The sequence below is a fragment of the Pteropus medius genome, unplaced genomic scaffold (genome assembly GCF_902729225.1).
Source record: "Pteropus medius unplaced genomic scaffold, Ma_sr-lr_union100, whole genome shotgun sequence".
NCBI classification, from domain to species: domain Eukaryota; kingdom Metazoa; phylum Chordata; class Mammalia; order Chiroptera; family Pteropodidae; genus Pteropus; species Pteropus medius.
In genome coordinates, this window is record NW_024343732.1 from 349,532 (window position 1) to 361,658 (window position 12,127).

The 12,127-nt window shown below is 55.1% G+C and overlaps 1 protein-coding gene across 3 annotated transcripts; it reads right to left on the minus strand.

Annotated features, from left to right (window-relative positions):
- Positions 1 to 1,170: 1,170 nt before the first annotated feature.
- Positions 1,171 to 11,655, minus strand: RASAL3 (RAS protein activator like 3). Of its 3 annotated transcripts, none has more exons than XM_039867670.1 (18): positions 11,570 to 11,655; positions 11,106 to 11,440; positions 9,217 to 9,347; positions 8,998 to 9,076; positions 8,825 to 8,886; positions 8,385 to 8,455; positions 7,663 to 7,789; positions 7,477 to 7,575; positions 6,484 to 7,026; positions 5,982 to 6,126; positions 5,593 to 5,737; positions 4,521 to 4,757; positions 4,229 to 4,430; positions 4,004 to 4,122; positions 2,713 to 3,103; positions 2,297 to 2,454; positions 1,734 to 1,797; positions 1,171 to 1,635 (listed from the first exon to the last, which is right to left on the minus strand). In XM_039867670.1, exons 2-18 carry the CDS (start codon positions 11,425 to 11,427, stop codon positions 1,492 to 1,494), a joined length of 3,039 nt encoding a protein of 1,012 aa, XP_039723604.1. In that variant the 5' UTR covers positions 11,428 to 11,440; positions 11,570 to 11,655; the 3' UTR covers positions 1,171 to 1,491. The 3 variants fall into 3 exon arrangements, with proteins under 3 accessions (XP_039723604.1, XP_039723605.1, XP_039723606.1); XM_039867671.1 differs by having other exon boundaries at positions 1,492 to 1,635; positions 2,736 to 3,103; XM_039867672.1 differs by lacking the exons at positions 1,171 to 1,635; positions 1,734 to 1,797; positions 2,297 to 2,454; ... (2 more) ...; positions 4,229 to 4,430; positions 4,521 to 4,757 and having other exon boundaries at positions 5,589 to 5,737.
- Between the last annotated feature and the right edge of the window lie 472 nt (positions 11,656 to 12,127).

The following is a 12,127-nucleotide window of genomic DNA, read 5'->3' on the forward strand; positions in this document are numbered from 1 at the left end:
GTAGCACCAGAAGTGTGGGGAGAGGGCAGAGAAGTTCTCCTCTGGGTCACTCATAGGTCATTGAGAACTCCACAGAACCACCCAATCCTTAGCCTTTCTTTAGTCCTCAGTTACCTTCCAACAACAAACTCACTGCCTCCTTCCTCATTATCCACACTGGACTTCAGCACTTCCATGCTCCTAGAGCCTGCCCTAGTCCCCAATCCTAAGCCCCTCTTCTCCACCCAACCCCCAGAATCGCAGGCTCCAGGACTACCCCATCATGCACGCATGTTAGGCTAAGCTTCCTGCCTTCTCACAGCTACCACCCATCGACATGTCCAACCACTCATCTGTCTACCCACCCATTCATCCACACACTCAATCGATCAACCATGGATCTACTCAACCAACTAACCACCTACTCACCCATCCACACGCCCCAAAACCCACTCAAACCGCCCAACCACCGCCCAAGTACATACCTACTTATCCATATAACCAAGCAAGTACCCGCCCTTCCTTACACAGAACCTTCCATCCAGCCATCCAAACATCCATCCAACCATCAATTGCATGTTTACTTGTTTATCTTCTCCACTAGAGTGTAAGTTCCATGAGGACAGAAGTCCTGTCTGTCTAGTTCATTACTGTTTCCTCACTGCCCAGCTCAAGAGTTTCAGGTCACCTCAACAAATGTTCATGCAGTATATATAACCACATACTCAATTTAAATATTTATTTCCTACTATGATCCAGGCCTTTTCTAGGCACTCATACCCATCACAGCTACTCACCTACTTAAGTTCTCACCTACCAGAGCAAATATCCAGCAAATGTTAACCTATTCTCTTCTTCTTGTCTCACTCACCCTACCCCTCACCCATCCACCAACCCACGATTCAAATTCCCTCATTTACCCAACCAGCACCCACAGAGCTCAACTATCTCTACCCCTTTCTTCACCCACTTCCCAGACCCATGCCCTCCCTGCCATGAGGGAGCTGGTGTAGGATTTAGGGGCCCTGGAAAATGTTCTTATCTGGGGCCTCGGGGTTGGTGGAGGTGGGGTCTGGGCATTGTTCAGAAACAGGTGCTGGCCCTAAAACTGATGAACGAATACTTTTTTTTTTTTTTGTAAACTACGGATCTTCTGTGTAAGGAATTTTAGATCCAATTTACAGATGAGGACATTGAAGCTCAGAGAGTGAAGGCCTGAGGTCACACAGTTGGTGAGAATCTTTTTACATTGCACCCTTCATGTGCCCATCCGATTAGGGGAGAATTTGGAAGAGCTGAATGGGAGCGGGGTGCTTTTTGATTGACAACGCTTAAGGCAAAGAAACCATTGATTTTACTGAAATCAAGATTTTACTGGGCAACTTCGTGGTGCCAGACTGATTGGCACGTACAGTTCCATTCCTCACTGTAGGCTGCTCAAACAAGGTTCGGAGGGGGTACCTAAAACGGCTATCTCTTTGCTCTCAGACCCCGTGGAGTGGAGTGGGCAGCTCAGGTCGTGTCTCCATTGACGGAGGATGCTTTGAGGGGCAGAGGCTGGCTCCGGGATCCCGATGTCCTTGGAAGAAGCTGCAGGCTCTGTATGGCATCTCCCAGCTGTGCTTGAGAACTCTCTATCTTAGCCAGGCGGCGCTCCTGGGGAAGCAGTGGAAGTGGGCTCGGAGACAGGGGAGAGTTGCACCCCAACCCTCGTTCCCTCATCGCCCATATCTGCCCCAAGCCTTGGGTCTCACCAGACTTTCCAGCCTGTGGGCCTCACTGCTTGGGGAATCGCGCTCTGGATCCAAATGCAAGGTCCTGTGGGGATCAGGGAGAGGTGGGAGGCTCAGAGGCTGGAGAACTCGCCTCCTGCCCCTGATTGGAGAGCCGGGGATTCAGGGGCGGGGCTCGAAGTGGAGGCGGGGTCTGTCCAGACTGGGGGAGGGGCCTAGGTAAATTTGAAGAAGGGGCTGAATCAGATCCTGGAATGCCTAGGTGAAAGGACCAACCAACCCTTGGAGGCGGGGCTTGGCCCGTCTGGCCCAACCTGTTTAGGAGGGGCTGATTGAGGGATGGGTACTGACGAGAAGACCTGGGGCAGATTCATCTAGGGGCGGGCGAAGCTGACCAAGAGGCGGGTCCTAGACAGGTGGGTTGGGGCGGGGCTGGCCTGGGGGGCGTGGCCGTGCCAGGCAGAGTTTGAGTGGGACTGATTGACTTGAGAGACAGGGCCTGAACGATAGCGGGGCCTGGGCCGATCTGACTACGTTTAGTGTGTCCACCTGGGGGCGGAATTAATGGAGAAGGCAGGGCTCACCCTCCACGGAGCCTGGAGTCCAGGTCCTCCAGCTGGCCGCGAAGCTGCTGCTGTTGCTCGGTTAAGGCCCTGATGTGGGTGCCCAGCGACTCCACGAGGCCGGATAGCACCTTCTGTTCCTCGCGCAAAGCGGCCACCTCGCACTGCAGCTCTGCCAGCTGTAGGGGAGAAAGCAACTGTAGCCTGACCCGCCGTCTTGGCTTTTCTTCTCCCTGAAGATCCTGACCTTCCTGACCCTTGCTCTCTGCCTCCTCACAGCCCTGCCTCTTGGAATCTCACTCTCTTGTGTTGAGGAAACAAACTCAGAGAGGGTTGGGCTAGACTCGGAGCCACACAGCACAGGGAGCTCATATTTGAACCCAGACCTGCCTTTCCTTCAATCTATTCTCTCCCCTCGGTCTTAGGCTGGACCTCACCTTGCCCATCGGTCGGTGCGTACCCAGAGCCTGGTCTCTATCCCGCGGCTGGTCCAGCTGGCGCTGCCAGGGTACTGACGGCTTCCGAGGCAGCGAGGCCGAGGCCCCGGTCCAGTGCCTGCCGCGGGGCGCGGGGCCGGTGCGTTGGGAACCTTTGGGTCGCGGCCCGGGCCCTGCAGATGGGCGGCGGCGAGCGGGGCGGCTAGGCGGTACGCTTTGTGTGCGCTGCACCGCCCGGGGCAGACGTGGAGGCCGCTCCTCCGCTGGCCGCTGCCAGGCCCAACTGCCTGCACCTTGAACGCTGCGCAGGGACTGGCTCTTGGAGATGAGAGGAGTGTGTTTGGGGAGGTCTCGAGGAGGCAGAAAGCCAGGCTTCTCCCCTGCCAAAAAGCTGGGAGTGGGATGGAGGAGCTCAGACCTTTGACTGGCCCTTGAACTGACCCCATCCCTACTTCTGACCTGAAATGACCTCACATGATCTTTTTACTTCTATGTGACTTTGTTTCTGATGGGATCACATTTTGACTCTGACTTTTCCTGGACTTCTGACAATTCTATCTTCTCTATGACCCTTGACATAACCCCAGTCTAATCTCTGATTCTTCTCTAGCCTTGTCCCTGAACTCTGATACAGTATGACTCTTGACCTGACCCTCTCTGTAACCTCTGATTCCAATCTGACCTTGGGCTTGACCTCTGCTCCCAAGAGTACCATCTTCCTTCCTAATCCGAACTCCTCTTGTCCCCAACCTCTGACTTTAAACTGACCCTGTCTCTGCCCCCTGAAAGACCATGGTCCCTAACCTCGCCCCCAAATATGACTCTGCCCATACCCATACCCTTGACTCCAACTAACCTGAGCTCTGCTTATAATATGAAGCTGTCCTTTACCCTGATGATGAATTTTAACATCTGATCCCTGATTTGACCACATCCATAACTTCTCACTGAAACCTGACCCTCATTGCTTACCACAATATCACTTTCTCTCTCTGACCCCAGGTGTACTTCTTTCCGACCTCTGCAATGATCAATTCCTACCTTGAACTTCAGTTTGATCCTGTGCTTGCCTTCTGATCACACTGTGACCCTCTCCCTGACCTCTTGAATGACCCGGTTTCCAGCCTCTGACCTTCATCCAACACTGTTTTTGAGACTGACCCCAAGATGACTCCATCCCTGACCCCGACATGATCCTGCCTTCACCTCTGATCCCAGTCCGATCCTGTGCTTGCCTTTGCCCTTGCTCTCACCCATCCAAACTAGACCAGACTGAAGGCAGGCCGATTACCTGGAATGGACCTGTGCTGGGGGTGGTGGGAGACGCATCGGCACAGACACAGGTACTGGCCGGCCCTCCTCAATGGCTTTCAGGATAGTGGGCAGTGGTTCCAGGCTGTCACGGGTTGCCTGGTGAGGCATGCAGGGAGGAGGTTGAGCAAGCTCCCTGGGGCCAGAGGCTCCCTGCTTTCTTGCCTCCCTACCCCATGTCCTGGGCTCTGGGCTCAGGGCACACCTGGTCAAGTTCAGCAAAGATGGTACAGAGCTGGGCGTGCAGGACCGCCAGCTGGAGAGCCAGATCACTGCTGCCCTGGTAACTACTGGGTGCTGCATCCACATCCACCACGGCCACTTGGTCCAGGAAGTGTTGCATGGCAGGTCCATGATCCTCCAGGAAACTATTCATGAAGTCCATGTAGGCCTCCTTCTCACCAAACCTGGGTCAAGGTCCAATAGGGTGGGTCAGGTCAGGCATCTGCCACACAGTCCCCCGGCCCTGCCATGGCCCCCAGCCTCCCAGCACCTACGGGGCACGGTTGGCGAGATTCTGGATGACCTTGGCAATCAGTGTGAGAGCACGGGCTGGGCCGGGTGCTGGGTGCTCTGGTGCCAGGCCAAAGAGGCTGGGCGCCAGGATGGCAGGACATAGGAGCCGCAGGAAGAGAGAGGCACACACCAGCCGGGGACCCAGCGCCTCAGAGCCACGTGCCTTGCATGCTTCTCGCCAGCCTGAGAATACGGTGCCTAGCTCTTCTGGGAACCAGCTGGAGAAAAGAAGGCAATGGTCAGAGGGGGAGGGTATGCGCATAAAGTTCATGGATGATCAAAATATCAAAATCTTAAGGTCAGGGATCAGGAGTCACCTGCATTCTGAGTTTCAATATTGGAGACATCAGAAATAATGATGCTTGGGCTCAAGGTTTATGGTGTTATTGTGATGGTCTCTGGAGTCAGAAATCTTGGATTTGGGAGTATGAGTTCACTTGGGGACAGAGGCTATGAGCTTGGGCTCTAGCTATAATTGGGCATGAAATTATGGTGCCAGACAGAGTACATGATATGAAATAGAAGGTTTGGGGTTACAGGGTCACTTGGGTTCAGAAATCATGGTGTTATTGTTCCAGGTGACATGGGATTAGGCATACAGATTAACTTAAGGTCAGACGTCAATGAATTGGAATCCTAGCTTTCCTGTGATCAGTTGCATGGGATTTGGGGTACAGGATCACTTAAGGCAAGGGTCATGAGATTGAGGGCATGTCATCATCTGGAATCAGAGGTCATAGGATTGAGGTCCTATGTTAACTGGGGTCAGGTGGCATGAAATGGAGTCACCTATGGTTAGAGCACAAGGAATTGGGTTGCAGGTTACTTGGGGTTAGGTGACATGACATTGGGAAAGGGTTGCCAGATTTAGCAAATAAAACTTTAGGATGACAATTAAACTTGAATTTCAGATAAAAAATGAATATTTTTTTTAGTATAAGTATGTCCCAAACATTGAATCGTATTTAATGAGGCACCCTATATTTTATCTGGCAACTAGCACAGTGAGTGGGAGGTAGGGTCAGGCTCAGGTGCTAGAGTCCTGATTCTTACTTGTAGGAGTGGATGATGTTCTGGAAGACCTCCTCGCAGCTGTTTTGCAGTCTGGCTTGGTGCTGGGGAAGCTCTGAGGCGGGGCACTTGCTGGGATCCACCTCACAGTCCTCAGTGGAGGCACAGAGACGCCGAACCACCTGCCCTGCAGTCCAGCACAGCAAGACAGGCCAGGGCCATGACCACCAGGACCACTACACCCAGCCTCCGACTCTATCTCCAACTTACTCCAGAGACCCCTAGCATCTCGGGGAGTCCTCAATTCTCTCCAGAATCAGAGAACCCCGAAGGCACCACCTACTACCAGAATCCAGGTTACCCGGATTCCCAAATCTCCCCCGGGGTCCCCTAGCCCGCCCAGCAGGCTTCTGACAGCCCCTGCCCCTCACCTAGTGTCTCTTGGAGGTAGTCCTGTGCCACCAGCTTCATGTACTCATCGATAGCCTTGGTGGCCAATGTGTTTTCCCGAAACAGCAGCGCCTCACGGCCTCCACTGCGTGCAAGCTCCGCGGTTCCCAAGTCTGTCACGAGTGCCTGGGCATAGCGGGGTTCACGTTGGGCGGGGCGCAGACTGAGTTAGGGGGAATCCCTGCTCTTGGAGGGTTCCTCTTCCCTGGTCACAGGCCCCGACCCTCAGAGCTACAGCTGAGGTCTGAGCCTCACTACTAGGGTACCTAACAGGCGGGACCCTCCACTCCTCACCGCAGGAACTTAAGCCTTTCAGCGCTGAAGCTCAGCTCAGAACCCGCCCCTCAATGTGCCCGGCCCCTTGCAGTTGAAGCTAAGACCATGTCCCTCCAGGTGCCATTTGGTTCTGCTCCCGACCCCTGCTCGGAGAGCGCGACAGGTCAGCCTCTAGTCACCCAGGTCCGCCGCGTCACGGTGACGCACCTGCGCCCGGCCGGTGGCCCGCAGCACGCGCACCATGGCAGCTGCCAACTCCTCCTTGGTCAGCGCGGAGAGCGCGGGCTCCAGCGCCCCGCAGAGGCGCGCGTAGTGGAAAGTGAGGAACTCAGCCAGCTCCTTATAGCGCTCGGACGGCAGCACGCGCAGGCGCCGCGCCTGGATCCGCGCCCGCAGCGCGGCGCCGGCTGGAGCCCCCAACAGTGGGAACCAGCGCTCCAGGCCCGCGGCGGGCGCGCCAGAGGCGCCTAGCTCCTCTAGAGCCACTGTCGCGCGGCCCAGCACCGCGCCCCCCGGGCCGGCTCCGCGCAGCCGCAACGACACGCGACGCGCGGGCGGCAGCGCTTCGAAGTGGAAGCGCTCTGCCCAGAAGAGCTGGCCCGGGCCAGTCCGCGGCGCTGTGCGCGCCAGCAACGCTCCGTCCAGCCACAGCTCAGCGCGCACTCCCGGCGTCCCCGCCGCCGCCCGGGGCAGCCCCTTCGCCTCGTGCACCCAAACGCTCAGCCACGTCTCTTCCCGCTCCACGTTGTCCTGTGGACCAGAGTGGTGAGAGGGGGCATGGGTGTTCGATGGTGGGCCCCAGAGGTAAAACGCGGTGCTCGTGTTGGGCCCCTAGAAGAAGATAGTGGGGCCACGGGGCTCCCAAGGCAGCCATGCGAAAACCTTCCAGCTGTTCTGGGAGATCTCCCGGACAGATCGGGGCTACAGGGTGTGGAGGAATAGCCGCGGGGTGGGGACTTGGAAACTACCTGGCAGGCGGGGCTTTGGGCACAAATAGGGCCCGGACTGAATAGAAGGGACGGGGTCGTAGTGCAAGGGGCTAGTACTAGATGGAGAGGGCCTCGAAATGGTTGCACAGGTGTGAGTGGGGAGAGTTTAAGGGGCGGTGCTATGGAGCGGGGTGGGGTTTGGGTTGGTGGAAGGGGCGGGACCCCGGCTGTGGGCAGGGCCTCCTTGTCCCTGACTGTCCGCAGTACCAACCTGGCTGGGCTGGAAGTGGCGACGAAGGTCCTCTATCCAGCGGTCTCTCTCAGCGGCGGACTGACAGGAGAAGCAGCGGCTCCCGCCTGCCCACGTTACCTGGTGGGGAGGAGGATCCCAGATTGCGGTTGAGACCAAAGGTGGAGCCAAAGGGTCGGGGTGATGTGAAGAGTTGCCTGCATTTACCTGGAAGCAGTGGGGCTCCCCCAGGAGGCTGGGGTGCAGGGGCCAAACCCGCACATCCCGCTCGGAGCCCAGGTCCAGCTCAGAGAGTGTGGCCAACGATTCCCGAGAGCCCAGAGTACTGGAGGGTCTGGGGAAGGGGCAGAGAACAAGCTCATTTCTCCTTCCTTTGAACTCCACTCCCTATAGCCTGAAGGGTGGAGGGATGCCGGGATGAACTTGAACATAAATTGGATTTGAGCCTTTCGCATTTAGGATCAACCCAACTCCTCATGGTGGCCTATATGACCTTGCAGAGTATAGACCTTTTCACCTTTTGACATTCTTTGCCCTCGCTTAATTCCACACAGTCTGAACTTCAGTCACACTGGCCTTGTTTTTGTGTCTTCATCTGGCCTCTTGGCCTTTGCACATGCTGTTTCCTCTGCCTGGAATGCTTTTCCTGCCCTTCTTGGCCTAGTTAATTTCCATCCATCCTTCAGATCTCAGCTCAAGGGTCCCTTCCCTGACACTCCCAGGCCAGGGTGTTGACTTAGCTCTTGTTTGAGTTATTGTGTGAAACCCTATCTGAGACTGGCTTCGTGCTAGTGGCCCCAGCATGCAACACAGGGCAGGACACAGAGGGGGCCACAGAGGGTATGCAGTGAAGATCAGAATGATAGCCAGAAGGTGAGGGGGAGGGAAATATTGAATTCCAGCCCCTCCAGCTCCACAGAGACCCTTACCCATCTCGAGAGGCATTGGATCCCAGCTCCGACCTGGCCTTTTTCTTTTCTTTCAGCCGTTTGAGCAACCCCTGTGGGGAGGGGTATGTCAGCTGGGCAGAACCTTGTGTTCCCTCCTCGGCTCCTTTCCCCCAGGGTATCTTGGAAGATCTGCTGGTCTTGGGGGACCACAAGCTCAGGCTACATTAGCAAGAATAGTAAAGACAGCCAATAGCTCCCATTTCTAAAACACTAGTTGTATGCTTTCCTGAATTTTCTATTGATTTCTCATAAACAGCCCAGAGAGGGGGGGTCTCTCTTTAGCTCCATTTGACAGATAGAGACACTGAAGCCCAGAGGTTCAGTGACTTGCCCAGGATCGCCCAGTAAGAGTCCTCTTTCACCTCTGAGGATCAGAGAGTCTTTGCTCTCCCATACACCCCCCCTACTGGATGCCTCACCCGAACGTTGTGAACTTGGGTGGGGCCAGCAGCCTCTGGCTCAGTCTTTCCAGGGATCCGATCTAAGAGGTGGTCAGGGGTAGAAGATTGAAGGATGGTATTATCTTGGATTCTGCCCCACCTTGACAGGCTCCCAAATGCCCCAGCCCTCCCCACCTCTCACACTTTCTTACCTGGATCCCTGAGGTTCCTCACGACTGCCTGGATGCTGCCTTCGGAACTAGCACTCCCTGCCCGGGACCGGCGAGGACCCTGTTCCCCCGCAGGAGTGGGTAGTCAGAAAGGAGAAGCAGGCAGGCAGGCAGGCAGACCCACAGAAAGGCAGACAGCTTTCTACTATTCCCCCTCCCTTCACCAACCTTCCCTCTCTTGGCCCATGGCCCCCTTCTCACCTCCTCCTCACCCCCAAGCAGCACCAGCCTCCCATCGAGCAGCGTGAAGGCCCTAATGTTCCAAACGGGCACATCGGGTGTGGGAGCCTCGGGGATCTGTGGGGTAGGGGTCTCCGACTCTGGCTCAGGCTCTGGGTAGAAGAAGAGGTGCAGGGGACCTGGGAGTCCTTCCTGTCCCTCAGACCACCCTTTCCATTCACCAAGGCTCAATGGGGATTCCCTCCTAAGTTCCTCTTATGCCCCCCACCTCAAGCAGCCATATCATGTAGTTATTGAGCAAGGCCCCTCTCTGGGGCTCCTCTCTACCGGCCATGGGTAGAGGACACAGCCTACCTCCTCTGTGACCTATACTGTGTTCACTGCTCATTTAATCCTCCAAAGCCATTAAAAGGGCTATTATAACCCCATTTTACCAAGGAGGAAACTGAAACCCAGAGAGGTTGAGTGACTTTCCAGGTCCACCCAGCTTGTGAATGGTTGAGCTGGGCTTCAGCCACAACATTCTTCTCTTAACTGAGATGGTGGGTAGGTCCAAGAGATTAAACAACAGGACACAAGCCTTGGTTCCTTACATAAGTAACTAGTCCAAGGTGGAATATATTCAAAATTTAACAAAAGAATAGAAAGTGGCTGGGGTAGGGGAGGTGGTAGTGCAGTGGGCCAGGGAAGGCCTCCTAGAGGAGTTAAGTTTGTGCTGGGACTCGAACAGCAGGTTGGATTTTGACAGAGATGGAGGGGATGGTGGCAGTAACAGCTTGATCAAAGGCTGGGAAATGGCAAGGCCCAGGGAAATACAGGGAAGAGCAAAGGGCTTGGGGGGCTCAGAGGCTAGAAGGGAAGGTCCAAGAAGGGATTGGTGGAGGACCGTGGGTACCAGTTAGAAGAGGTTTTATCCCGGGGTAGTGGGGAGCCATGGACGGCATTTGAGCAGGGGAGGATCTGGTCTGCTTGTTAGAGAGCTCTCTCTGGATTCTATGGAGCGGGCAATATCTGATACCCTAGAGGGAGCTGAAGGGGTGTCTCTATAAAATGGGACTATGAATGGTGAGAATTAAATGAACTTCCAGGAATAGGAAGGCTGAACCAATCCTCCTAGATTATCTGTCTGTCCTATTGTTTTACCACCAGGGGAAGGAATAATAACTACCACTTGTAATAGGCCACTTAAAATACTTCAGATATGCTAGGCCTTGGGCTAGCCCTTCATTCGTGAGCTCCAATCCTCATGATACCTCTGTGTGATACTTAGCTTTCTCTGTCATTTTTGTGTTTACTTGTTTACTGTCTATCATGCCCGCTACACTGTGAGCCTCACATGGCAGACAGTGACATCTGTTTGTTTACTGTTGTGTCCTCAGTGCCTAAACCAGGGCCTGGCACATGGTAAATGCTCAACAGACCTCTGCTTGAATGAATGAATGAATAAATAAATGAATGAAAGCATATACCCTTTAGGGTAGGGTTCATGATTCCCGCTTAACTGATGCGGGGAAGCTGAGGCCCAAAGGAGTGAAGAAACTAAGACATAGAAGCCAGAGGACAGGAGAGCAGAATGTGGCTGAGATGGATATCTAGGCAGGAGAGGATGAGCATAGGCTATTGGATATGAGCAGAGACCTGCTGGGGCCAAGAGCCTTTTGCAGCACTATTGTCAGTCTATTCTCTGTCCCTTTTCCAGGCTGGACCCCCTTACCCACAGGTCCCTGGCCACACCCCACACCTCAGGCCCTGGGTAAGGGGGAAAGAAGGAAGAGGGCAGCCGGGGGCCCCAGCCACTTCCTGTTGGGCTTTTGCACTCCCCACAACTTCCTGTGTCTGTAAGGCTGATGCTCTGGAGGCAGACAAAACCCAAGCATCCGGTCCCCCAGCCCAGCCCCAACTCCGGGTACCTGAGGCCTCTGGCTCTGGCTCCGGCTCCAGTGGTGGACTCTTATGCCTCCCCCAGAGAGTCTTGGATATTCGGAGGCGGCTCGTACGTGATTCCTTGGGGGGCGCAGAGAGGACACGGCGGAACAGCGAGCGACGGGCAGGCTGGCTGCTGACCATGGGTTCCTGGTGGCTCAAGGCCCTCCCCCAGCCTGCAAAGCGGCCCCAGTGGAACCCTCCAGCCCCCCTCTCTCCACTAGACCCTGTATGCCAGCGGTAGGAGGTTAGTGGGGATGTGGCTGCAGGCTGAGATTGGAAGGCCTGGTTTGTTGATGGTGGGTCCATGATTGAAATTCTCCTGGGGGATGAGAGGGTAACAGTTCTGCCCAATGTCTGCCCACATGCTTCCCTCGTCTTGGCCCCCTCCCCACTCTCAGCTCTGCCCCGAGGAAAACCCCTCAGGGCCCACACACACTCCTTCCCTTACCTTGATTTCCTGACCAGCCCCAGAGCCAGCAGCCGTCTGCACCCTGCCTGGCTTCTTCCTGCTGAACGCTACTCCACGTGACCCTGTCTGTCCCACCCCACCCCATTGCCAGGCTGGGAGGGCACAGTGGGGGCAGGATGCGGGAGAAGAGGAGGTGACAGGGCAGGACCCAGAATCTCTCCAGGAGATAGCACATGCCCCTCTCTGAGCCTTAATTGCCTTCTCTGCAAAATGGGCACATATTGCCCAAATACTGGTTAGAACATGGATCCTCTGGAACTCTCATCCACTGCTGGCCAGAGTGTAGACAAATTCACCCAAGCTGGAAAATTGGCCTGATTGACAAATATTGACTGTACCCCTCTCCTCTGACCCAACAGTTCATCCAATAGACTTGCCCACTGGTGCTATTTATAAAAGCCCCAAACTGGCAACAACCCAAGTGTCCATATACCTTAGAGCGGATAAATTGTGGTCTCTTCCCACAGTGGAATACCATGCGGCAATGAGAATGAACAAATTACTAAATGATCGAATTTGGATGAATCACAAACAATA